The 26466-nt window shown below is 47.0% G+C and overlaps 1 protein-coding gene across 2 annotated transcripts in view; it reads right to left on the bottom strand.

Annotated features, from left to right (window-relative positions):
- Positions 1-12530: 12530 nt before the first annotated feature.
- The window catches only part of LOC118787772 (dual specificity protein phosphatase 8-like), a 54469-nt gene continuing 40533 nt past the window's right edge, over positions 12531-26466 (bottom strand). Inside the window, exons 1-5 of one of the 2 annotated variants that reach the window (XM_036543443.1) lie at positions 25580-26088; positions 17904-18070; positions 16479-16638; positions 16067-16190; positions 12531-15811 (exon numbers count right to left, since the gene is read on the bottom strand). In XM_036543443.1, the coding sequence (XP_036399336.1) occupies positions 14704-15811; positions 16067-16190; positions 16479-16638; positions 17904-18070; positions 25580-25697 (1677 nt within the window). In that variant the 5' untranslated portion in view covers positions 25698-26088 and the 3' untranslated portion in view covers positions 12531-14703. Of the gene's footprint in view, positions 15812-16066; positions 16191-16478; positions 16639-17903; positions 18071-25579; positions 26089-26466 lie in introns of those variants that run through there. The other variant, XM_036543442.1, reaches the window with a different exon arrangement.

Below are 26466 nucleotides of genomic sequence, written 5' to 3' on the forward strand. Positions count from 1 at the left end.
TCTGCCACATACAGGAAATCCGGAAGTAAACATAGATCCGACTCCCCTCCCTCGTTGCCCGGAATGTGTTCTGTTCCGACGCAAAGCGACCTATGCCGAATACGTCTCTGGGACATGTAGTTTTAAGAGATGAAAGTCTAATGCTGAAATTTAAGTCCTGCGAAAAATACTACAACTGACTTGTAAACCTGCAAATTATCTTTAAACTGCAATAACTGCAAGTTATTGCAGTTTACCAAGCAAAACAAATCTATACCAACATTCTGCTTTCTGGATGTTCAGTAGAACAGTTTTCTTTTCCCCTGTGGTATAAATGGAGGTAACACTGAAGAGGTTCATCACTGATAGGCTACATTAAGGCATGTATTAGGCTACCCTAGTTAGATCCAAAAGCTCTCTGAAGACTGCAGGTAAATGGTCGTTTACTTTAACAAGCTGGAAGACGGCTTTAAAAGAATTCACAACAAGCCGGATCTATTGCTTTCAACTGCAGTGTCCATTATTAAGAAACTGAAGGCTACAGGTATAGTGGCAATTCCTGCCAGGAAGAGGATGCATCTGTCTTGCCACCATCATGTACTGTTAGACAAGTACCTCGGGAGGCAATCCAGGGGCATTAGCTGGAGAATTGCTAAACACACAGGCATCTTCAGGTTCCAAAGTGTCAAAAAGAGCTATTCAAAGTTGCCTGCACGAATGTTGCAGTCATGGCTAAGTTGCAAGAAAGAACTTCCTGAAGACAAGCCACAAAAAGAGTCAACCTGAATTTGTTAAATTACATCTGATTGACAGCTGGAAGCATGTCAACGAAGGCCCACTTTGAAGGGCTCATTATGTTTATAGCTTCTTTTGCATCTGTGGGTCCTGGAGCCCTTGTTGAGATAAAGGGAGTTATGCAAACCTCAGACACAGCATTTTTTGGCCAAAAAACTGGCTCTCTCTGCCAAGAAGCTCAAACTTGTCTGAAAATGGAAATTCTAACATGATAATTATCTGAAGTAACCACCCAAATCTACAGAAGATATTAATATCTGAGCACAAAGTAAATGTTCTCATTTAATCATCTCAATCTCCGGACCTCAATACAGCTCATTCTTTGTGGTTCAAACTCAAGAAAGCATTTCACGAGTGAAAAACCAAAAGACCTGAAAAAACCAAAAGGATGTAGAGCAAATTGACCAAAAGGCATGGTCAAAAATCCCACTCATAAGTGTCAAAGCTTCATAAGGCCCTGCAGGAAGTGTAATACATTCTGGAAGATGAAAATATTCATTACAGAAATATGAATAAAGGTGGGCATCATATTTTCAAGACTAAAATCTATCGTTTGTGAGCAGTCAGAATCTGCTCTTTGTAATGTTATTAATACTAAAGTAATGTTATAACCTTTAGTATACCTGTTTGATATTTTATGTTCTTGTGCACACTTTAAAATCCTAATATACATTTGATTGTAATATAAGAGAATAACATTAGTTTGCATGGTTAGAGCTCTCATTTAAATTGAAAGCATGTCCTAAAATGAGCGTTGTGGGGTAACTTTCAAAACAATGTTACTGGACTAAAATGGGCTTTATTGACTTGAGGAACACTGTTTACTGATGGTTGGTAATAATCTGAAAAAAACTAAATGTACATTTTCAGGAGGGATTTATACAAAAATATATAGTGATGATCCCACATCAGAACTAAACATGAATGTGTCCTCCAGGCTGCTTTATAAAAAGGCAGATTTTGGAAGGGCTGTAATTGACAGTGCTAAAGAAACATTCCCTTGCTATACTATATATATCACTTCCTACCAGTTACACCTAAGTATGTCTCCAGAGGACTCTTAGAAATATGGGAACGCTGCTGAGGTGTCATTACTGCTCCTAAGTCGCAGCTCCAATCAGCACTTATCGGGCGGGGTTAATAATGTGATTGACAGTAGGGTTGGAATTCGGCTAATAGCATGCAACTCCACTGCAGTCCACTGGGTGGCACTATGTACTTCTCAGTGGGGCAGCTGCGCTTTCTTTTCAGCCATCTCAGTGAGATTCTGCTGGGAGGCAGTTATGGCCCTTGCAGACTGTAAGACAACTGTGATATTTTGAATATGACGTGCCTAGGACGTTCTGTCTATCCCTCTAGTGTATGTCTTTAGTTAAATAGGCAAAAAGACACATTAACAAGCTTTGGTTTAAATTATGTATTGTGTGTGCCCACACATTAGCCCAGGTTGTCCATATACAATATGGACCTTGATGCTGACCACATAAAATGCAAATGTCCCTCTGACTCTAAGTTAGGTGATAGCAAAAAATAGACGAAAAACTGTTCTTATGTGAAGTCCATAGGGTGTTGTGAATAAGCACAAACAGACGTCAGCAGTTGGTTTTTGTCAATGATGTCGGGGTCAGATGTTTTGGTTGTGTTTACGTGACTTCATTCAGATGTCATATGCATCACCATTTGCATGCTCCTTGGGCAGTGTCATCAGGTGAGGTACTGTATGAGCAGATAGAAGCCCACACACAAACAATGTCTCCACGACAGTGGAATTTTCACAGCCTGAAACATACTGTCAGGACTGAAAAACTGCATCATGGCCATCAAGAACAGTATTTTCATTTGTATTGTGAGATTATTAAAAGCCATTGCTTAACATGTCCCTCTAATCTGTAAAATGCACTTGTGATAATAAATAACGGATATTTCATTTGCAGATAAAGGACTGATTAAATTCTTGGGCATGTTTGTGTGTGTGCATGCTTGCATGTGGGTGTGCAAACATGCATCTGTGTAGCATTTATATGTTAATTTCTTCGCTCAGAAGCATGTGAATTCATGAGTTTATGTGTGCACACGTGTGCCTGTGCATGTGTCCATTTGTCTGTATGCATGTTCATGCATGTGCCTGTGCAATTTGTGTGTGTGTGTGTGTGTCTATGAAGATGTGTGTGCACACACATATGTGTATGTGTGCACATGTGTATGTGTATGCATGTGTGTTCATGCATACATGCATTTGGTCAGGGTGTTCTGGAAGACCCTGATGACTCATCACGGTGGTGCCACTCTGGCGACGGCAAGGGCTGGGAGCCCCTCCCACCTGCCTGTAGGGTAGCGTCCTTATCGGGGCAAACAAGGTCATTTCCTGAAACCCATCCCGCTACTGATACAGAGACGCTAATCAATACAGACACATCTGCAGCAACAGCAGCACTCTGGACCAAGCTCAGCTATTTCTGAGTGATGACCTCATTGCCAGGGGACTAGGTTTCACTCAGAGAGGGTCTCACCCATTCACAGATCCTGTTCCCTCGCCCTGCTTGCATCCTGTGGCCTTTCTTAAACCTCTATACCTCTCCCAGTGGATGGTGGAGGATAAGGGAGGTTTGGGGGCTTGCAAAAATAGGTTTTTATGAATACTCCACGGTGAAACATTGTGAAATGCTTATGAAATTTCCCCTATTGAATTTGTTAAATCAGATATTTTTCCAAAGCCCACACACCTCTGTTCTGGGCAGCCAGCATGCGGCATGCTGTACACAGGTTTATGGATTGCCATTGTCAGCAGGAGGAATTGAACTTAGCATAATCCCATCATTTATTCATACCTGACGGTTGTTATTCATGAATCCATTAGAGGACATTAAAGCACAGACGTCTCACATTACTCTCACATGAATAATAAATGCTAAGTGGAGGTAGGCCTCAATCCTTTGCTTTCATTAAAAACTAGAAAAAAGTGTATTTTTAAATACAAATGCTTGATTGTTTGTGTGTGCGTGTGTGTGTGTGTGTGTGTGTGAGAGAGAGAGAGAGAGAGAGATACCCCCTGCCTATAGAGATCCTCCACAGGGCCCTCATTAGTCGTGTCTGTTCTTACCTGTCCGTACATTACACACTGCAGGGAGACACTGGGGCTGCATTGAAATGATGCTGGTTCTGTAATTACTGTGCTGTAATTCTCAGACAGAGACAAGCCCTGCTGGTCATCATGTGCAATGGAAAAAAGAGGCAATTCTAGTCCATTTTAATTTACTCCTGTGAGACACCCATACCATTACATCTCAATGCAATTACCTGTTTGCCAGGCACTGTTGAAGATCATAACGTTCTTAAACGAAGACTGTTACTTCAAGTACATGGTTGCGGCTGTGGCCAAACTCCATCATGATTGTGGGGTTTGCAGGACCACCAGAAATATTCATAGGCAGATAGCTTACCTGTCATTCTTCATGCAAAAACTTTGGGATGATTCACCCAGCACTCATACAGCACTCATATATCCTATAAATATAAATGTAATTTACATTACATTTATATTTATTCATTTGGCAGATGCTTTTATCCAAAGCGAGGTAGAGTACAACACAAGCGAAAAACCATAAGGAGTGAACAATAACTGAAGCACTGCATGACCAGGTTTCAATGTTTGGTACAAGCTAGCTGGTAGTGTCAAACCATTAGATTACATTTTTTATACATATAGTTTAGTAGGAACCAGTTTGAGATATGAGAAATTCCTTTTAGTTCCCTTTAGTTTCCACCTGAGTTTCAGGTGCTCGGGTGAGAGCGGAAGAGCTGTGTCTTCAGATGTTTCTTGACGATAGAGAGGGACTCGGCAGAACAGATGAACCATCAGGGAACAACGGCAGAGAAAGTTCTGGATAGTGATTTTGCACCGCAATGCAACAGGGCCACCAGACACCGTTCAGTAGCAGTGTAGCAGTCGGGAGGGATCATAGGCTTGCAGTAGTGAATAGACACCCTCACAGTTATGCTAACACATTTCCTCAACATCGCCGTGCTGTAAAATAGTAGCAAAGGCCCTGTTGAGACAACATTAGAAATAAATTGCTAGAGTTAGCGAAGAATGACCCCTGTGAGGTCAAACGTGAGCTCCACCCACCCCTGCAGTAAGCTTTCCAGAGCTGCGGATGAGAGGTTATTGGATACACGCCCACACACATCTTGCTGAAGTAATGCTCTCCCAGTCTGGGCAAGCGTTCGATTGATTGTTGTCCAGGCGTCAGCAAGTCATCTGCATTTGTCAGCACTTTGTCCTCTCTCCTCTGCTATTTACTCTCTCTCTCTCACTCTCCATCTCTCCTTTTCTCCCCATCTTTCTCTCTCTTTCTCAATCCATCTGTATGTTTCTTTCTTAGTAAACTGTCATTCTTTCCCACTTGAACGAGCTCTAATGTGAAACTTTGAAAATGAGCAGGAATGTGATATAGTTTTGCAAGGGTGTAGTTTTGGTCTCAACATTGGTAGGGACACAACAACCGAGGGGACATTGGAATGATGTAATATGACTTCACAAGATAATGCGAACGAGTTCACTCAGATATTGGTAGGGACATTTCCCTACCGTCCATATGCATCCTTGTAGTTTTGTTTCGTTTTGTCTTGTGTTTAATTGAAATCATAGCTACCACTCATTTATGCATTCTCTTTTCTGCTCCTTTTCATTGATGAATTGAACAAAAAGAAATCCCATGTCTCAGATCAGTTAGGAAACTCATGTTGTCAAATCCAATGAAGTCAAAGCCCTGGTCCATTTAAGTTGTCAGTGTGGCAAATTGACCCAAATATGTTTCAAATGTATTACATTGACATTTTAATTTTAAGGAGAAAAAGTATAGATGCAATTTGTTAAGGTGCATTTATGATTTAAGGAGTTTAACAGAATTAAAACAAATCATAAACACAATAATTTAAGCCGTAATTTAAAATAAAATTCAACAACAACCAGCTCATATAATATAAACTATACCAGTTTCAAATACACAAGACAGAAGACAGACATTGTTATATGAAATTCTATCCAGGAACTTTTCCAAAAGCTGACAGTAGATGGCAGCATTAATTTACTCAATGCATGACCATGTTCATCAGGGTTCATATTTAACAGAATTAGACAGAGCTGCTAACTATATTTACAAATTAAGCACCATCATCTGTGAAACCAGACAAACAAGCCATCAACTGTTATCAGACCAAGCACATGAACAAGTAAGGTATAAATACGGACATTATTGAATGTGGTATAACTTTGGGGAACAAATCTAAACATTGTTTCTGATTCTTACATATCTTTTACAGAGTTGAATTACTGACTGACACTTTTACCTACCGGGACTTTGAGTACCAGTTTCAATATATTAGATTATTTTCCTGAGGTCATGCTTGTTCCCTAAGTACTGTGACAACATGACAATGTGCAGCTCTGTTTCAGTCATTACGTATTGTGTTGTGCAACATCAGTCAGCTGATCAGGTATGCCTCCAGCCCCATGCTTGAGCTCCAGCAATTCTGAACATTTGGAAAACAGTGCATTAAGGCGTGATCCCAAAATCCCCATCACAGGGCTCACTGTCCCCCCCTGCGAATCCTCTAGTCTCACTCGCCATAGGCCCTGCCATTTAAAAGCTTGGATCCTGTCTTGCTTCTGTCGGTACTGTTTAACAGAGATGAGCCGAGAGATTTTCAGGGTCTCAGTGGTCCCCTAATTCAAGTAAATGCAGAACACACACAAAATAAAGGGGGGTTTGTCATATGTAAAAAGTGCATTTAAATTTAACATTAGTGGCAATTGGGCTGCATCCAGCATTCACCCAGACTGAAAAGCTTTCCTTTTTGGTGAGGGCACACTTTGATTTTGCAGCTTGCATGAGGAGTACATGCACCCCCCAGCCTGCTCCAGTATTTTTCCTCTGTAATATCAAGTGAAGAGGAGCAGTGCATGGGGCCAGGGTTATGTAAGGACGAAAGAACCTCATGGAAACAAAGTCCAGCGGTCCCGTTTAGCTGTGAGGCAGCGTTAGTCACTCGCTCCGGAGAGTGGAAAAGTGAGGAACACGCCGCTGACGTAAAGACTCTAACTCTTTCCATATAGAAGGTCTGGGTTCAGGCACCAGGCCTGGGAGCAATCAGCTTCTCTACAGCTCCGCTTCCACTGTCCGTGCGCGCACAAACACACAATGTCTTTGCCTCGCACACACATACATGCATGTACATGCATGCGTGTGCACAGGCATACACACACACACACACACACACACACACACCACACACACACACACACACACACACACACACACACACACACACACACACACCACACATACACACACCACACACACACACACACACACACACACACACACACACACACACACACACACACACACACCACACATACACACACCACACACACACACACACACACACACACACACACCACACACACACACACACACACACACACACACCACACATACACACACCACACACACACACACACACACACACACACACACACACACACACACACACACACACACACACCACACATACACACACCACACACACACACACACACACACACACACACACACACCACACATACACACACACACACACCACACACACACACACCACACACACACACACACACACACACACACACACACCACACACACACACACACACACACATTTATTACATTATTGTCATTTAGCAGATGCTTTCATCCAGAGTGACTCACATAGGTGACAGTTGTTACATGTTATCCATTTATAGCACTGGCAATGTTTGGGTACCTTCCCCAAGTTTACAGCAGCAGCGCCCCAGCTGGAAATCAAACCGAAAACCTTTTTAAAAACGAGCCCTGCTCCTTAAAACTATGCTACACAGACCCTAAACCGAGCTGGTTCCTTCCACGTAAGTGAGGGGTTTTATGAAAAAGTGATGAAGAAAAAAGTGAACAATATCAGTGCCGGCTAATAACATCGGTCAGAGCATTTCAGCAATTAGCAACATCTGCAATGCAGAAGATTTTTTGCTGCAGTGTCAGTGTAGCATTTTCATGTTTAGACACCTATTTCTAAACTGTGATATGAAATTCTCACACTGTGTCATAACTCACACTCTCAGCAGGGCTGTTAGCACTGGCCAAGCAGGTTTGGTAAGCTAAGTTGTGTGTTTTCCTCATTCATTGTTATAAAATAACTCCTACCCTCCACGCTGAAAGAATAACATATACCATTAGGAGAAGTCATCCCTTTTTTAAGGAACTGACTAGGTATTCCTGTCAAGGTCTTGCAAGATTTGGTTCAAAACAAAACTAATGATGTTGCTTCATTAGAACAATCCATTTAAAAGACTGGAGGAGTCGCCCACCTAAGACAAGTGTAGTGTAGTCAAAGAAGGGGCCTGCCAATCTGCATACATTACATATATCAAGTGATCAGTCAATAAACTTTCGCGAATATATAACTGTCATATGAAAAATCAACGTATCAAAGCGTGGAATCAATAAAGAGAGCTGCTTCAAAGGAAAAGCTATATTTTGCTTTTTGTGAATTTATTAATAATTGAGGGCAGCGGGCGGGTAAACAGCTTTACTTTAGCACCAGAAGGTTATGAGAGGTGCGCTTGCATAAACAAGTTCCAATCCGATGCAAGGACACCCCACGCCTATCCAGCAATTCCTATAAGAGCCTGAGCGTCCTCACTCCTTTCATGCGTCTGTAGCAGAAAATATATCCTCCACAGATTCTCTGTGCGCTGAATTTAGTGTTAACCGTTCAGCACTATCCTACTATCACACTCATCCATTTATCTCGTTTAACGCTGGAAAGATAGTGAGGTAATCGCGATCAGGAGCCTGAAATCCACTCACGATTTCACAATGGTGCGGCACATATCCCAACTCAAAGATGAGACTCGCGTCCGTGATGATCGCCGCGGCCGGTAGATGCGCAGTTCATTTGATATTGATCGCCCGCAGTGGCTGCATTTATCCACTGCAACGCCTCTCGGAGATGATGCGAGGGAGGATGAGGGAGAGTGTGGGGGACTCAGCCACCCACCGGACGATGGCGTGTTGTGCGGTTCTACGTGCGAGGAATTCCCCAGAGGCCCCTCACAAAAGCCATTCTGCGGAACACAATGCTATCTTAATGAGCCCGATACGCGACTGAATGCGAGAAAGGCCGAGGTAATGGCATTACGTGCCGCAGCAGCTGAATTTAGATTCAGATAAGTGGGCTTCATTCATTCATTACTCTGTGATTCTTGGAATAATGCTGGTTTCTGGCTTGAGGCCAGATGACATTTATACTGTTACATATCGTCCAACCAATACGGTCTGGCGGTATTAAATACGCCTTTTTAGAACCATAGCCAAAAACGATTAAGTAAAACTGCAACAGAAAGACTAGCCATAATATTTAAAAGCTAAACCCTGCTTAACAGGCTCGGTGAGTACTGTATATGCCCCCAAAAACTGGCTTTCCCAAAGTCAACGCAGTTACTTGTCCATTATGCAAAGGGAAAAGAGCTAATGCCAACGTAATTTTTAAATGATATTCAAACCTAAACAAACTACGTAAATGTGCTCAGATCTGAATAGTGTGTACTGCACATGAATGTTGTGTATGTGGCCAGTGTTTACCATTTTCTGATGCCAAAAAGGTTTATGACTAATCTATATAAGTTTTAGAAATAAGGACAATAAGGAATGACAAAGGTTTGTTAATATGGAAAGCATGACTTCTGTAGCTTTGGGAAGACGTTTTGCTTAATCATCATGACACTTCAACCCAAAATGCCTGTGTATGTGTGTGTGTGCGCGTGTGCGTGTGTGTGTGTGTGTGAGTGTGTGTGTGTGTAGGGGTGGGGGTGTATATGGCCTATATATCTATGCTTTTCAAGAGCTTTTATACTGGAGGATTTATGTTTACTGGTAGTACATTGGAACTCCTAAGTGCACAATATCTCACGAGAAAGACAGCATTGCAGTATGAAGTCAGCTATGACAGCCTTAATGGCTGAATTTCACGAAGAATTATCACTTCCTCTGATAAACTGAAACTGGAGTTCAGATGCATGACATCATGGCAGATGTGTCAGTCATCCCTAGTGAATTCTAACTGCATATTGACCATTCATGGTCAGGCATTTCTTGGAAAACAAATAAGCCTGATCTACAAGTGTAATCAAGCATGGATACTGGTGTGAGTAGTAGAACAGGGTAAAATCAGATGTTGGCTCAGAGTACCCAGAGCCAGGAATTAGCTGAGAGAGAAGAAACAACAGGAACAAGGATATTAGGCTAAAGCTCTATTGTTGCAGAGTGAAAAAATCACAAGAAAGAATATTAACGAAACACCTCAGGCTTAGCGGAAATCCCACAACAGCATAAGGAAATACAGTACTGCTGTAGGACCTTCCAGGTTTTGAGGATTGACTAGCCGTAGGTCCCTGCTGCTGCCCTGCAACAGAGGCTGGAGAGTGAGAGTCCACCAAATCCACACCTGATGGTGATACTGTGTGCTGTCAGCCACTGACTCATGTAAAATAATGCAAAGACATTCTCCAATGGAAAAGAAACACTATGATTGGTTCATAAAGCCTCACTCTATCTCCCTCCTAGCGTCCTCTCTCCTGAGAGCCTCATGCTGAGATCTGCCCTGTGAAGGTGGAGGGATTTTCCTGTGGCGTCTGCTTTCACCTTGACCTGGAAGTGGTGCGCAGAGGACCAGGGCTTTGCTGAGCAGCGCTGCCTGTCCTCATGCCTTATCTAAACGTTGCTTCCCCCTGTCACCGGTTAGGATTAACCCCCATTTAGAGGAGCAGGCAGACAAAAAAGTCAGGGCCCTCCTTTAGCCTGCGAGAGGAACGAAGATCTCCGCTGAAGAGCTACCAGTTATGAAGAAACATAAATCTGTGTTTCTGGGGCTCAAAATTAGACAGTTAAAATGAATGCATAAATCAGAGTGGGGCTCTACTTTACAGTTCTGTACATTCCTGGAGTTCCAAAATAAATTTCATTTATGTAATATGTTAATGTATGGAAAGTGTTCTTATAGGACATCCCATGTGGAATGTGATATGTGAAGCATTCTGAGGTAGTGTTTTGGTTGAGAGCATTGTACCAAATAAAATTTGATTGATTAACGTGTCAAAAGTGGTAAACTCATGTCGCAAGGGTTTCATGCTCTTCAGAAGCCTTTGAATCAGTGAGAAAGCAAAGTAATTCCTGCAAATGATGCTATTCCAGGTGTCATCTTTGTTCCTTCACCTAGTTTGCTGGTGTGAAACGGATCTGACATCCCACCAGCAGTGACCCTCAGTAAACAGCGGCATGCTTGTCTAAAACAGGGCAACTGCATACTTGTGCGTGTCACATCTTCCTGGTTTCTCATTGAGTGTAGAGAGTCAATAGATATCACTGAAGAGGTGGACAGAAGAGGCATTACATCTTTCTGGTGCGAGTGCTGAGCGGATACAATCTAATTATATGATATTATCATTGAATAACCTGGATCAGCTTAACAGTCTCAGTGCCCTACATGCTTTACTGAGTGCTCCTGCCCCATATTTATGAGGGTTTACTTCCAGCATTCCAGTCTTCAGTGACAGGTGTTTGAAGTTATATGATTTGTCTTTATATCAGATATCCTTTGATGTCTTTTTTACTCCCATAACCTTTTGACTATGAATTTCTTTGTGTATTAGCTGCATGTTACACATCAGGCTCAATTAACAATAAGAATAATGAACAGCATTGAATTTTCTTCTGAACTTGAAACCCTTCAGTATTTGTGGTGCTCAAGGGGGAACATTTTATATTCTCTTCCTCCACTGACTCAGTGTATAGCCAGAGGTGTGAGAAAGGTGAATGTTAACAAAACAGCTCTGTTTTGAGATGCTGCCTGCCAAGACACATCGGTACGTGACAGATACATTGCATTCTGTGATACATATGCACTGTTACATATTGGAATCACAAGTTACTCATGGTAAAGCTGGAATACTTTAAATCTGAATTTGTTTTCCTTGACTAAAAGCTTGTATTATTTAAAAGATGATAAAAAATATGATTTTGAAGTTTTTATAGCGTATTATAAACATCCTTAAATAGTACATGAATTGTTAAATAATGCCAAGTATCCTGTAGAATGTGACACATTTTTAAGATAAAAACACACCTGAGATGAATATGGTTTGTTTTTTTTTTGCTTGTATTTTTTGTTTCATTTTCACAAAACAAGTACAAGGGGAGGAAAAAGCCTTTAGAATGAACCTGAGGTATTTTGCATCAAGCAGCCTAAGGTATCTGAATTTTTTTTTATAAAGTTAACTAAATTCATCCATTTTAGGTATGTTGCTATGTACAATATAATAATAATAACAATAATAATAAACATCAATAACAACTATAATGATCAGGACAGCCTGCATCTTTTCATTACATAGGTTTTAAATAATAATAATAACAATATTTAAAAATATATTCAGAGGAGAAAACAAAGAGAAAGAAATGTCTCACACAAGGAAAAAAAACAGGACACAGTCAATCCAGGTCTGAACTTACAGTAGCACAAAGAGGTCAAAGGTCAAAGGTTGCCATACAAGAAGAGCTTAAATGTAAAATATAAAGTGTTTGATCTGCAAGGGGAGCGATGCCATTCACGTCTGCGCAAACCAAACCCTTATATCTTTGGGAGAGAGTTAGTGAGGAGCGAGAGGATGACAGTGGGACCTGTACAGTGCTAATGTACTCAGAGTGTCTGAGAGTGGGTTTGGCTCACTGGAGATCCCCTGAGATCAACAAAAGTTAACTGTGGTTTCTTTTCCTGGGAGGTTGCAGTGCAGGGTGCAACATCTTGGGGGGGGGAATACTTTACTGGCTTCTGCCTGTTTCAACAGCACCGTGCTGAAGAATGCAAACTCACGTGGCACACGCCGTTGGAGGGGGAGTACGTCATACAGCTTGTAGTGAGATGCATCCTACTGCAATTGGGTTTTGTTATTAAATATACATTTTAAATACAGTGTCTCAGAAGCACACCCTCCGATCCCATTGTGTGAGTCAGGTAACTGCAGCTACCAGCTCCCTGCAGTAGCTATTTTCAGCTATTTTTGGAGAATGCATACTCCGAGCCAGTCACCTTGGGACAAGTCTTGCACCTCAGACTGCTTGCTCTCCTTACCCTTTTTATTTTTGCATGTTTGAAGCTTCTGTGCCATTGCTGTGCCATTGCATTGAGTGAAAACTCCAGGAAGTGCTTGCTTTGTATCTAATGCCATCTTGTAATGTTGTCTCATCTTGGTGAGCACAAGTTAACAAATGTACATATATATATATAAACACAATGCTGAAATAATGGATTAATTAACTGGAACAATCCCATAGTCTCCCTGTCACCCTTCCTCGTCTTAAATGCTGTAAGTACAAAACAAAAATGATATTACAGCATTCAGCCACCTCTAACCCTTAGGTGTGCACAATGCTTGGTGGAAGGGTTGATATCTGCAGTGCAAAATTCAGGCTGATGCAATGTTTGAGTAGCCAGCAGTACCATGGGAGAAACGTCAACTTGCAGCCAACTTTGGGATATCTATGAGCAATGGATTCAGTTTGTTTTTAAAAGAAAGACAAAAGTGCATTAAAATGCCAGACAAACACCCAAGATCTTGATCTCCACTGCTGACGAAGAAGGAAAAAAGAGAAGATAAAGAGAAACACCTTGTATTGCTTGAAGTTGTCTGTGTGTGTGTGCGTGTGTGTATGTGCGCGTGTGTTTGTGTGTTCATATTGTGTTTCATAAATACCATACAGTAAAACTAAAAAGAAATCCACAAACATTATTCTATTTCTCATTGCCAGAATGAACAGATAAAATAAATTAAAACCATAATGGAGAAAAATATCAAATGTCCATTAAAACTGCAGTAAAATTCTGAATGCATGTATATATAAAGCTTAGTGCTGTTTGGACACAGCTTGTCTGTCGGTACCCAGCCGCTCTGAGCACGCTCAATTGTACATTTGGAGTTGTGGGAACTTCGCGGAGAGCGCATCGCTGGTGCGCCTCTCACTTGAATTACAGAGAAAACATCTTTACATCTGAAACTTTGCGGCTGTGAATTCAGTAACACTGGGAAACAAAGGTATGCCGTGGAACATTGTCGCTGCCTGCATCCTTGAAATGCATGTGAGCTCCATCTGTGTGCATACACCACGGTGAGTTCTACAGTTCAGTGTGCCTCGCTCACCGCTGATTTACAAGGGGATTGTGGGAATTATGCAAATTCTCACATAGAGCATCCTTCATCTGGTACAGTACCAAGTGCCATTGCAGACAGACCATAGAGAGATAGAGTCCTTTGCTGTTCCTAGGCCTGAATGCGTGGCACTTCTCTGACTCAGTATTTTGTAACACCGTTGCAGAAGCGATTGTGACAGACTTGGCTGTCCTTCCTTCTCCACACCATGGCATTGGTAAAGCAGTGCGCGAACACTGTTGTTGCATCCCATCCTGAGGGGGGGAATCGAATGGGTTTTCCTGATAGGTGTGCTTTCGCTTAGCATAGTTTTTGCAGCATGTGACTGCCAGTGTCAGTGCCGTCCTCTCGGATCCGGCGTGTCTTTGTGCTTGAGACATGCCGGAGACACGGCCGTCTGATCCCTCCGCTGTTCAGGCATACTCAGAGGCCTACAGCTCTGTCCAGACCTGTCCTACAGATCTGTCCATTTGTCAGAGTCAAATTTCTTTGAGTTTTAAACACAAACAAACAAAAAATATATTTATAATATAAATTAACCCCCCCCTCCCCAACCCGTCCCTCACGTGTCCCCATGCCTCCCGATAGCAGTCCCCGCTTCGGTGAGTCCTTTGCAGTCTGTGGGCTGGTGTGTCAGGACACCTCGATGACCTCCATGCTCCCGGAGAAGCTGGACTGCTTGCCAATCTTCCCCAGCTCCTCGCGGGACCGCGTCTCGGAGATGCCCTCCTCGAACTCCATCTGGCAGCTGCGGCGCTTGTACTGCTTGTCAGTGCCGCCGCCGCTGTTGCTGCCGCCGCTGCCGGGGGCGTCCTCGTGCCAGCTGCCCCGCCCATCCCGCCGGTCCTGGACCTTCTCCCGGAGACGCACGGCCTCACAGCCGCCCGCCAGCCCGCTGCAGCCGAACGCAACATAGGCGGAGCCGCTCCCGAAGCGCACGGCAGCCCCGCCCGCCGCCGCCGGCTCTGCGCCGAAGTACCAGGGCGCGTCGCCCGTGGGCGTGCCAGGTGTGGTGGCCTGCGCCGTGTCCCTGTGCTTGGTCCAGGCCCCACCGGAGCCCAGGCCGGGCAGGGTCAGCAGGAGCGAGGCCTTCAGGTTCTCGTCCAGGCTGGGGCTCTTGCTCATTGGCCCACCACGGCCGAAGCTCAGGCTGAGCGAGTGGGCTGGGGAGCTGCCGGCACTGCCCGCCGCCTTCCCTTTCCTCCTCTGTCGCGGCCTGGACTCCCCGCCGCCCGGAGACTCCCCGGGGCTGTCTGCCACCGGCGAGAACTGACACACGCCGTTGGACGCCTCCGGGCTGTCCAGCTTGCAGAGCTTGGGGACGTCCTCGGAGTCAACAGGGGTGACAGCCAGGGCGGGGGTGGCCCGTGGGCAGCTGCTGGGGGCGTAGGCCGACTTGATGTCGAGGGAGAAGGAGCGCTTGAGCCGGTTGGTGTCCTGGATGCGCTCGGCAGACAGGTGCAGGCCGTTGAGGCCCTGCTGCAGTGAGGTGGGGGACGGCAGCTTGGACTCGGCCTCCTGGCTCTCCTGCTCGCGCTCTGAGAGCCTGCTCTCCAGGACAACTCTCCCGCTGGTCTCCCAGGGCTTGGGCTCCGGCTCCTCCTCCTCCTGCCGCTCTGCCACAGGCTTCCCGGGGCCCGAGGACAGGGCCTTCAGCAGCCTCAGGCCCTTCTCGAACTCCAGCAACTGACCCAGGAAGTTGAAGTTGGGGGAGATCGAAGGCCTGCGGTCTTTCACGAACCTTGAAGACAGAATAACAGACTCAGCCACCATCTCTCTAAGCACATATGGGCCCTTGTGACAGCACAAGCTGATGTTCTCTGTGTATTTACAGCAGCATTGTCTGTCCTTTGTCATGTCTTTACATTGCTCAACACACAAAGGGCAAAGGCTTATGTCATTTAGTGTGACAGACCAGCACAGAACCTGCATGCCAAGATGCCGACGCTTCTTTTTAAATGAGCAGTTTAAGGTCAGCATTTGAGGAGTGCTTTACCTGTAGGCGTCATCCGACGTTAAGCCCATTGTCTTCATGATGTAGGCGATGGCGATGGTAGCCGACCGGGAGATTCCCGCCAGACAGTGAACGATGACCCGGCAGTTGGACACCTTAGCTTTGTCTGCAGGAGGGTAGAAAAGTGTTAACAGACTAAAACAGATCAGGCATGTTCTGTAACAAACCAAGAGCAGGCCAGAACACAGCAAGTTGACAGCGACAATGACACCTTTACAGAACATGATCACATGTCCCTCTCGTCAGTGAACCAATGGCAAAGCCACGCAAACAGCCCACTGCGCATGCCTCCCCGGCCAGTCGCAGCTATCATGGAATGTGGGCTGTGTTTCACGGTTGTGCTCAAGATGAGGTCATTAGGGGTGTGCGCAGCGGTCTCAGTGCACCTCCTTACCGATGAAGTCGTTGGTCTTGTCCAGCCAGGGCAGCAGCTTCTCGCAGTAGTTGTCATTGACGGGAATGCGCATGAAGTGGCTCTCGCAGATGAAGTCCGGCTTGGGGCACGTGTTGCTGGCGTTCAGCACGTACGTGATGCTGTTCTGCGTCATCAGGTCCTGGGTTTGAGAGAGAGAGAGGAAAAGCAGGGGATCACCTCTGTTCTCACCACGCCTCAGCCACGGGGAAATCAAAGACGACACATCCAGGCACTTATCCTTTCAAGACTTGACAACTCAGGCTGACAAGACATTCCCTTCCACAGGTCGTTTGTGAATAATTCATGCGGGGAAGGAGTCTGCAGAAGGCATTTGTGTGTGTGTGGGGGGGGCTGATGACACGCGATGATAAAATGCTTTACACAGCCGTCGGTCATCACTCTGACAGGGCTGGTATTTAAAACAACCTTACATCAAAGATGCCATCTCTGTGGCATTGCACGCTATGTTTTCTTAATGACCTCACTGAATTCCACACACACATGAGGTGGAGACACCTTCACAAGGCTGCCCACAGTTTCAAACGGCAACATCCCTGTAGGTCTAAACGCAGAGCTGGAAGCAAAAACGCCATGAAAACATTTGCCTCCTGGCTCAAGAACTAACTTTTACACTGCATATAAATACCACCATTTCCTGATTTTATGCAAAAAAAAAAAATGGTAAGCAAGGTAATGCAGCTCAATTAACAGGTTAACACTTGAAGTAACACCCGCACACCTCATCGCTATACTGATTTTTTTTTTCATCAAAATGTGTTAGGAGGCTAAGTTGTTCTAATTTAGCAACAATAGCTGGGCAGACTCCAAATACGCAATTAATAACACACCACATAAAAAGAGACAGGGGAAAAAGGGGGGCGGAGGACTCTGTGGCTCCAACTGGCATCTGGCTGCTGCTGCAGGTTACCTCCTCTGTGCTGCGTTTTAAAACGTTCCAGAACACCCCACGCCCACCTAATGATGTCATTTTTTCCACACTAACACCCATAAGGGAACCAATTACACCTTTTTGAAGTTCAGATGTGCAGAGCGCTTTGCAGAAACCACAACCTCTCCCGTTCCAGATAGCTCAGGAAAAGGAGAGACACACTGACGTTCGCTAACCCTGAGAGCACACTGCACCCCTGATTTTACATGTGTGGCAACTGCACACTGAAAGACAAGCATGTGACATTTTCGTTTGCTATCCACATTATTTTCCTGGGTGACTTCCATAAAAAAATTAAATCCTAAATTATACTCAAGGATTAAATCCTAAATTGTACTCATCCTCTGGGTAAAAGCCTCAGCTCCTCAGCCACTATGTTACACAGCAGATCCTTACATGAGATTACTGACATCTGCCTGGCCTCAGTTGTGACTGGCTAGTGCCTTTCCCCTCACCTTGTTGAGTACATCCTTCTGAGAGCCCAGGTAGAGGTGTGGCAGGATGCGCGTCGGGCCCACGTTGGCCACCGGTAAGCAGGGCTGGGAGAGGCTCATGGGAAGGATGGTGGCCGGCTTGCCCTCACACAGGGCTGGGAAGCAGGAGGAGAAGGCCGCAAACCCCCCTGTGGATCAGACACAGACAGAGTAGCATGGGTCAATTACTGGTCTGACAGAGGACTACATGACCATGTAAACGTCCCTCATTAAGGAACAGAGAACGTTCCACTCATGGTCAAACACAGCGCTGTCGGTCCCTACAGATATGAGGCGTAACTACTAAGAAATAATCGTCCCTATGAATAATCAGGAGGATGTTCCAGTGACTCAGTCTAAAGTAGCTGCCAGCAAGCAATAAGCTTAAAAATAAGCTTACAGATTTAAAAACTTAAAAAATTACACAGCAAAGACAGCGATTTAATGACTTTTTAGGCTTCCGCCACTGGTAAAAGCAAAGTTTGACCTACACTTTATTACTTTAAGAGACAGGCATAATTGTCACCTTGTCACCACTGGGAGCAATGTGATGAGTGCTATACAGTGATGGTAGAGAACCATGCCGGAGGCAGTGACACAGTGGAGGAACTGTCAACAACAGTTGTATAATTCATGGCTTTGAAGTCACACTTTACTGTGTGCACACTGACGATCAGTTGTAATTCTCATACCAGTCGACCCTGTGAATACAGGACTGGTTTGAAACCAAGAGCCTGACTCACTCTACTGTAAAGGGCTTCCTCTTGTATCAAAATGCACACAACTGTACCAGTATTCCTATGGGAACACATTCCACTTCCACACAAGAAGACAACATCCTGCCTGCTGACCAACATGAGGCGTACCAAATCTGCATTCACAGGCCGGCATTGTTCAGCATTTGTGACCCTTCACCCAAACCATTGGCACTGTATGTAAAAGTTTGAACGTTCAAACCTACACGATTTGTTTCAGAGTGGTTTTGAATTTTGTAGAAAGTCTGTGTACATATTTCAAGAGTAAATGAGGAGGGCAGAGAGAAGTGAGTGTTTCTTGGGCAGCAGTGAAAGCAAAACGCGGGCCCTTTAAAAGTGGAGCGGATCTGGTTTCGGCGTCTGTTTCTCCCGGCTCTCTTTCCTGCATGACCTCATCTCCTCTCCTTGACAATTGCATCAGGATGAGGGAATGAAGCAGGCCACAGGTGCAGCAGCACTGAGGAGACCTCTGCAGAGAGCCCAGCCAATTCCCCCTGACAACCACACACACACACATGTATACACACACACACACACATGTATACACACAGACACGCAAACACACACACGCACGCACACACACACATGTATACACACAGACACGCGCGCACACACACACACAAGCACATGTGCACACATGCACACACCCACACACCCTTTATTGTATATATGTAGCATATACACTCACAAACATATCAGAAGTACTACTATCCTATAAAGATACTTATAGTTAGTTATTATCCTATAAAGATACTCACAAATGTATTTGTCCCCCATTCCTGCTGTCCAACTACACACATGCACTTATGGGCACGCATATGAATGCACCACGCATTAATAAAGCACTAACGGCTCACAAATCAGCTGTGCTAGTTCTAAAACTGGAGGAGAAAAAGGGAAGACAGAATGACCTTGGTTAGCACAGGGAGCACTTTGAGGAAAACATGAGCCAACCAGATCCATTTAAAAAATCTGATCTGGAATCAGCTTTTCAAAATCTGGGACACATTAGCCCCGCTTCCAAGTAAGGCAGGCAGTCGGAGCAATGACATCACCTCGGATTACTGCTCAACCTTGGACCGCAAGTCTCCGAGACACTGAGTCCATAGAGAAAGAGACGCGGGGCAGAGCTGAATAGAGCCCTGACTTAATGCGTGCCGAGAGAGAGAGAGAGAGAGAGAGAGAGGGAGAGGAGCCGGACTGGGGGAATATAATTAACGAGGGATGAAAGACGAGATGAGTTAAGGCGAGATAGAAATGCATGAGCTAAGAGACAACAGGGGTAAAAAAAAAAAAGAAAGACTGAAAGGAAGAAGGAGGAGAGATGATAAAGGGAGCAAAGGGAAAGAAAAGTGTTTCATGTGCTTGTCGTTCTGTCAGCATGCTGCCCCGTGCACCTGCCTGACTCTTCTGCCCCTTTGCCCCCAGCTGTCTCGGGGGGCCAGACTCTATGTCAGATTCCCCCCTACCAAACCCCCCACCCCTCACTCCGGGAAGAACGCAGCTGCTCTAGGCACTTGGATCAGACACTCTGCTGGCTTGAATGCAATACAGGAGTTTTAAAAATGACATTTAGCCTTTCTCCTAAGTATGTATAAATATGTTTTTTAAACCTCACAGAAGGTTGTCAGTATCTGTTAATTGGCATCTGTTAATGGTATGGGCCTAGACGAGGACTTGAATGCACGGGCCCCAATCCCAGCGTACAGGTTTTGCAGGGCAGGTGCTGAGCTGTGAGGAACGCCCTGTGAGATCACCGCATGAGGCCACGCGTACTGTTAGCGCGCTGATTCTCAGAGCGCGGGTGAATCAGACAAAAGGGAAAACCGTCCCTGAGCTTAATGAGTCAGTTTGCGTAATGAGAATCTGCCACAATGACAGGCTCCATCAGGCCTCACCAGATACACAATCCATGTCATTATCAAATAAAGATACAGGCCTTTCAAACCCCCCCCCCCCCCCCCCCCCCCCGTCTGGCTCCCGGTTCATTGTGCGCCACTTCGGGCAGGGGTTTTAGATGGGGGTGCTGATGATTGGACGAATGTTTTCTCAACCTCTGTCGTCAGCCATTATTGAGCGCTGCCTGACGCGTGCAGACGTGTAAGGACTGGGGCTATTGCAGTGCAATGAGCCTGTAACTGCTGTAACTGCTTGTTTTTCCTGGTGACTGGCCCTTTAAGTCCAGAGTGAAGGGCTGTCTGTTTCCAGCTATTAATGGCAACGGCCAAGCGAGATGACATCATCTCTCCACATGCATGCAGACAGGCAGGCAGGCAAGCGGGCGGTATCTGGCCTGTCAGTTTTTTAGGAGAGGACCCGTATTGGCCCGCTGAGTTTTTCACCCTCCAGTTCAGCAGCTGCTCGCTTACCTTTGCGCAAATACACGCTGACACACGCTGTCAAAGTTCACCCGCCATATGGAGCCGTGCTAAAGCAACCCCCCCCCCCCTTTTCCACCATCCCACTCCCCACAACCCCTTCCTTCCATCCCCCACCCCCCCCCCAAACCCCACCCCCCCCAACTCTCCACTCACACCCTGAGTAACCCCATTCAGCGGCAAGGCCCCAGTGACATCATCGCTCAGGAGGGCCTGTTGTCATGCCGATGTCGGCGCTAATCCCAGCCGGGGAGCTGCAGAGGCTTTGACTCAATTAGCCCCAGCATGGGCCACTTCCCCCTGCCACGGCCCATTCCTTAATGCTGATATCACACACTCTGGGGTGGGCCCCGGGGCAGGCTGGGAAAGCGATACCCTTCCCCCGGCGGATCCCGCGCAGCCCCGGACCCTCCCACACCCACGGCGGGGGAGGCGAGCGCGCAGACCATGACGTGCGGAGAGCGGGGAGAGAGAGAACGGACAGGATGCGGCACGCTGCAGGAAACTATTCCGTGCTCTCTGGCCTACATACTCACAAATTCATCACCGAACCATGATTGCGCAGTCCTTCATTAAACGAAGCGCAACCGAGAAAAAGGAAAAAAAAAAAAAAACAAGAAACCAAGGTTTGGGGTTTTTGGACTGAGTGCTTCACATTTTCCGATGTAAAATGCTGTTTACATATTTCTGGTTAGAAAAACCCTCTATTTGCTCAAGACCACTCTGTCCCTTTAATTGAAAAAAGAAACCCACATATGCGAGGACAAAAAGGAGGGGTTGTGCTCTGGAATGAAGTCATCGTATATAAATGCCCCACAAGCCTCCAGGGTGTGTGCGGAGAGAGCAATGGCTATATACAGAACAAGAGGGGGCCAGGCCTTATTTCAACTCATACTGCTAGGGGAGTGCATAAATTATTACAAAGTACAGCTACTAAATCTGTCATTACAGGGCAAGTTTTTATTTATTATTTTCTGGATTGTTTTACATGATAAAAGCCACGAGCTTCAGTTTATATTGTAAGCTGTGATTCACTGAAACTGATTCATTGTAACATTGAACGCCGTGTATACACGCTAGCTGGGCAGTGTTCTTGATTCCTCTGAACTCTGTCCACGCAAGAGCAGCACCTCTACTGAAGCCAAACAATGGGGGTGTCAGTCACCACAGCCTGTCACACATCATGTAACCCCTATATTCATTGTCACCATGGGAACAAAGGAGGACAGGGTGGCCACTTCCTGTAGCTGGAAAATGCCGTAATTTCAGGGGAAAAAAGGCACACAGGCACACAGCCACACATGCACGCACAAAGGAACACACGCCTCAGCACACACATCAGTTTGGGAGAATCGGAGCACGTCAGCCAACACCTGCGGCCCACACTCCTTCACACGTTTCACACATGTGAGCGTGTTTCGTTCATGCGTGTTTCATTAGCAGCTGCACTTAACCGCACAAGCCCTGCGTGCGGAGGCACCCTCTCCCTGTCCTCTCCCAGACACACGCACGAGGGGCCAGGTTGGCAGGATTTGCTCACATCATTAAATTCTGGCCTAAGCCGAACTGCCGTGGTTGACTACAGCAGGGTCGTGCTCAGCGGCAGCTTCTCAAAATGGCTTTTCAAAAGGCCCGCCGGCCGAGGCCGGGCCGCGGGAACGCAGCTTTGAGAAGCCGACCCAAGCGGGGCCTGTTCAGTCCCTGCGGCTCTGACCTCCCGCGCCACTCCGCTGTGGCTGCACACCGTCGGGAGGGCCTAAACTAGGGGGATTAGGGGGAGCCCACCGCGCCTTTGGAAAAGGGGGCAGTGTGTCGTGGTGGCTGAATTCCTTTTTTTTCCAGCACTTATGTAACAGTGCTCTCCGCACTCCTCCCCTCGTGCCCACAGGGCCCCCCCTCCCCCCCTTCCCCCCTTCGCTAGCTCGCTCTGCCTTTTGGCAAACGCGGCGCACCGGCGATGAATGGTTACGTTCAGCACCGCGGCTGGTGGTGGCCTCTCCCGAGCCTTGCTCGCGCTCGCACTTCATCAATACTCACTGATACGGCTGGCCCCCACCCCACACAACCTGGCACCCTATGAGGAGCAGTGACACCTCTCTTACTGCCGCGCCCCCCCACAAAACCCCCTACTGCTCACCCAGTTCAAAACCGCCGCCCCCCCCCCCCCGGTCGAAACCACCCCCCAGCCCAACTCAACCAGCTATGCCTCTATGTCCCCATGCTGTCTCTCCACAGTTGGACAGATGTGACATGAAAAGCCATTAAGCTATTCTGTTACACTTCCACATTTATAGCGAGAGGCTAATTTACTGACAAAAGCTCAGCTTTTTGTAACCCTTGTTGTGTTCACTTTCGCAGATTGCCACTGGAAGTTCAAAATGCTTAATCTGTTCCTATTCATTTTGAAATTACCAGCAGGCCTGCGTTCATGTCTCTTTCAGGGATAATCACAGATATTAGTGCCTTGTGTCCCCAGTGCAGCTGAGGCCTGAATGTGGTATGAGAGAGTGCTCTGGCTATTGACCGAGCTGTAGTGACGGAGCCTGTCTCTTTGTGAAACCAGCACTGTGCAGCCTTTCAACTCCTCTGCATAAGATGCCTTTCAGTGGAAGGGGGGGGGGGGTAGGTTTGGGGAGGAGGGAGCCACAAGCCCTGCTTTCACCCATGCACCCCTTACTAGCGCCATTGATCAGGCTGAATGAATGACTCGCCTGCACCCCTTCCCTTCGGGGGCGGGGGGTTGGTGCATTACAGCACAGACACGGTTTCCCTCTCCCTCCCCTCTCCTATCGCCTTCCTATCTACACCATTCTCCATCCTGCGCCCCCTCCCCCTCGAACATTATTATTATTACAGTCCATCCCAGTTCGCGCATAAATAAATGACATCATAACGATCGCGGCACACATGTACACAAACACAGTCAGGCAAGAGGCGGAGAGCATATCTGTCTTGCTCAATTTGGCGCCGACGTGTCCAGCAGTGCCTCGTGTCGTCACCGAACTAGACCTGCGCTTTTCCCTGAGACAGATGCAGTGCGGTCGCATGCAGATTTGATTAGCTCTGCTAGAGAACACGCACACATGCAGCTTTGCAGCAGACAGGTACACCCCACGGCGGCGCTGCCTCTAAATACATCCCCACGCTTACAACACTGCTATTTTTACACAGCAGCGTGTATGAATCCCCGGTCTGCTTTTTTTTATTACAAGAAACACAAGGAGTGAAAAGGGCTAATCCCTAAGTAAGTCTGCCTTCTGCACTGATGTGGGGACGGTCGTGTGTCACTCCTCTGTGTGACAGCGGGTTGTGACTGCTCTCTAATCTCCTGCTGCAGAATCACACTGCTCCCTACCCTCCAGCTTTCAGGTACGGACACTAAATGTGACAATATGGTAGGAACGCCCGGCTGTTAAATATTCGGATTACAGAAAATGAAATCAACTTTGGGAGTACAGACCCTACGCGAAGTGAGCCCAAGGCAGGTCAATCTCTTGCAAACAGATGACTTCTCTTGCTTGGGAGAGAGATGGAGATCAGCAAGGTACAGACCAGCACAAAGCCAGTGGGGCTACTATGTCCAATCCTCTCACACAGGGGGGAAGGACAGCCCTGCTGACGCCTGTCAAAGAGAGGGGTACCCGCACAAGGAAGAGAGCTCCCAGAACACCCACTATACAGCATGGGGCACCACGCAGTCCAAAACTCTGCTCCACTCTGCTTGCCTGTGCTCTAAGGGACACAGGCAATAAACGCCACTGCTTGTACATTCTGCCACTGCATTCTGCCATTGCACTCCCTGTCTGCAGAGAGCTGTGCAGCTGTGGAGTCAAGCACCTGCATAATGAGCTGCAGCCAGCCCTCCTCCGATGTTGCTCTCTGCAATGTAATAACCCCCTCAACCCTGCCGGGCTGTGGTGTGCTGACTGATTTAGTGAGGGCTGCTGCCGAGGGGCCTCCAGGACATTTCACTGTACCTGACATGGACACACTGTTCTACACTCCGCCCCCCTCCGCCCTCCACCACCACCTCCAATCCCCCCCAGGTACTCACACGGAGCCCTGCCAGGTTGCAGCAGCCGTGTCAAAGCGAAAGGAAACCTTGCAAGCCAAAGGCTGCTGGGGCATGCGGAATTAAAAGCATTCACAGACACTCACGCGCAAAGAAAATCTGTATTTCTCTTCCCCAAGCTGATGCAAAAGAGTACGCCTGAGAAGCCCCCCCCCCCCGCCCCCCCCCGCCCCCCCCTTTGCCCCGTGGAGAGGGAAAGTCAAAGGGAAGAAGGCCTTTTGTGAGCTCTTTTCCATTTCAATGCTCGCGCGCTGACAGATCGCGTGTGGCGGCTGACAGGGGAGGTCTCCCCTCCTCTCCCCTCTGTTCAGCCAGAGCTCTATCCCTGCAAGCAGTGAGTGAGCCCTACTCTAGACGGTACACTGTTCAACCCCCTCGCCTGGTCCTGACACCCCCCCAAACCCCCGGGCGCCCCCTGCAGGTGGAGGGAGGTGGTGGTGGGGGGATACGCACCTCTGAGCTCGCGTCCCTCCTTCATCCTCCGTACACGGATCTTCAGCTTCATCTCACTCTCGTGCATTTCCTGCCAGAAGCTCTCCTCCGGGGGGGCGATGACCATGTCCACCGGCATCTGGGCCGAGCGCAAGTCCCGAAACAACCCCCACGCCCCACTCCACAGGGCGAAACAAAAATCACGCTCCTCTAACCCGCAACACTCCAAAAAAAAAAAAAAGGCAAAACTGTGCGAAACCCAAATCTTCCCGGAAAAAAAAGCCCACAGAAAAAAAATGTTACGTGTGGGGCAAGTGAGCACTGACAGTGCTGTAGGAAGGACAGAAACAAAGTGACCTCCCAGAGGAAAGGGCTCTGAGCTTCAGTGGCCGCCCGCTGCAAGCAAGCCTGATCCCTCCGTGTGTGTGTGTCTCGCTCTGTGTCTCCGGCTGGAAGTGCAGATCCCTATTGTTGTCAGCAGGCACCACTCTCTCTGTCTCTCTCTCTTGCTTGCTCACACTCCTCCCTCCCTCTCTCTCTCTCCCTTGCTTGCTCGCTCGCTGTCTCCTCCCCTCTCTCTCTCCCTCTCTCTCGTTCTCCCCCCCCTTCGCGGTGGAGCTCTGCTCGGCCCCAGTGCTCAGCGAGTGAATGAGCTCACTTGCCGTGAGCGCGGACTGTGCTCCTGCCTCGCAGAGCCAGGGATCAGTCGTAGCTAATGTGTAAGGCATGTAACCGCATTCCTTACTCACCACACAAATATGCGGCCACCTTAGGGGCCTACTCGCAGGCTCGCGGCAGAAGTGGCGGGGAAGGTTCCTGCGCTCGCTGGCTCAAGGAGGGTCGGCGAAGGATTTTGCCTGGGCTTCTGCGTTGTTTACAGATTTTTACCCTTTTTTCGGTTATTGTTT

Source organism: Megalops cyprinoides, chromosome 13 (genome assembly GCF_013368585.1).
Source record: "Megalops cyprinoides isolate fMegCyp1 chromosome 13, fMegCyp1.pri, whole genome shotgun sequence".
NCBI lineage: Eukaryota > Metazoa > Chordata > Actinopteri > Elopiformes > Megalopidae > Megalops > Megalops cyprinoides.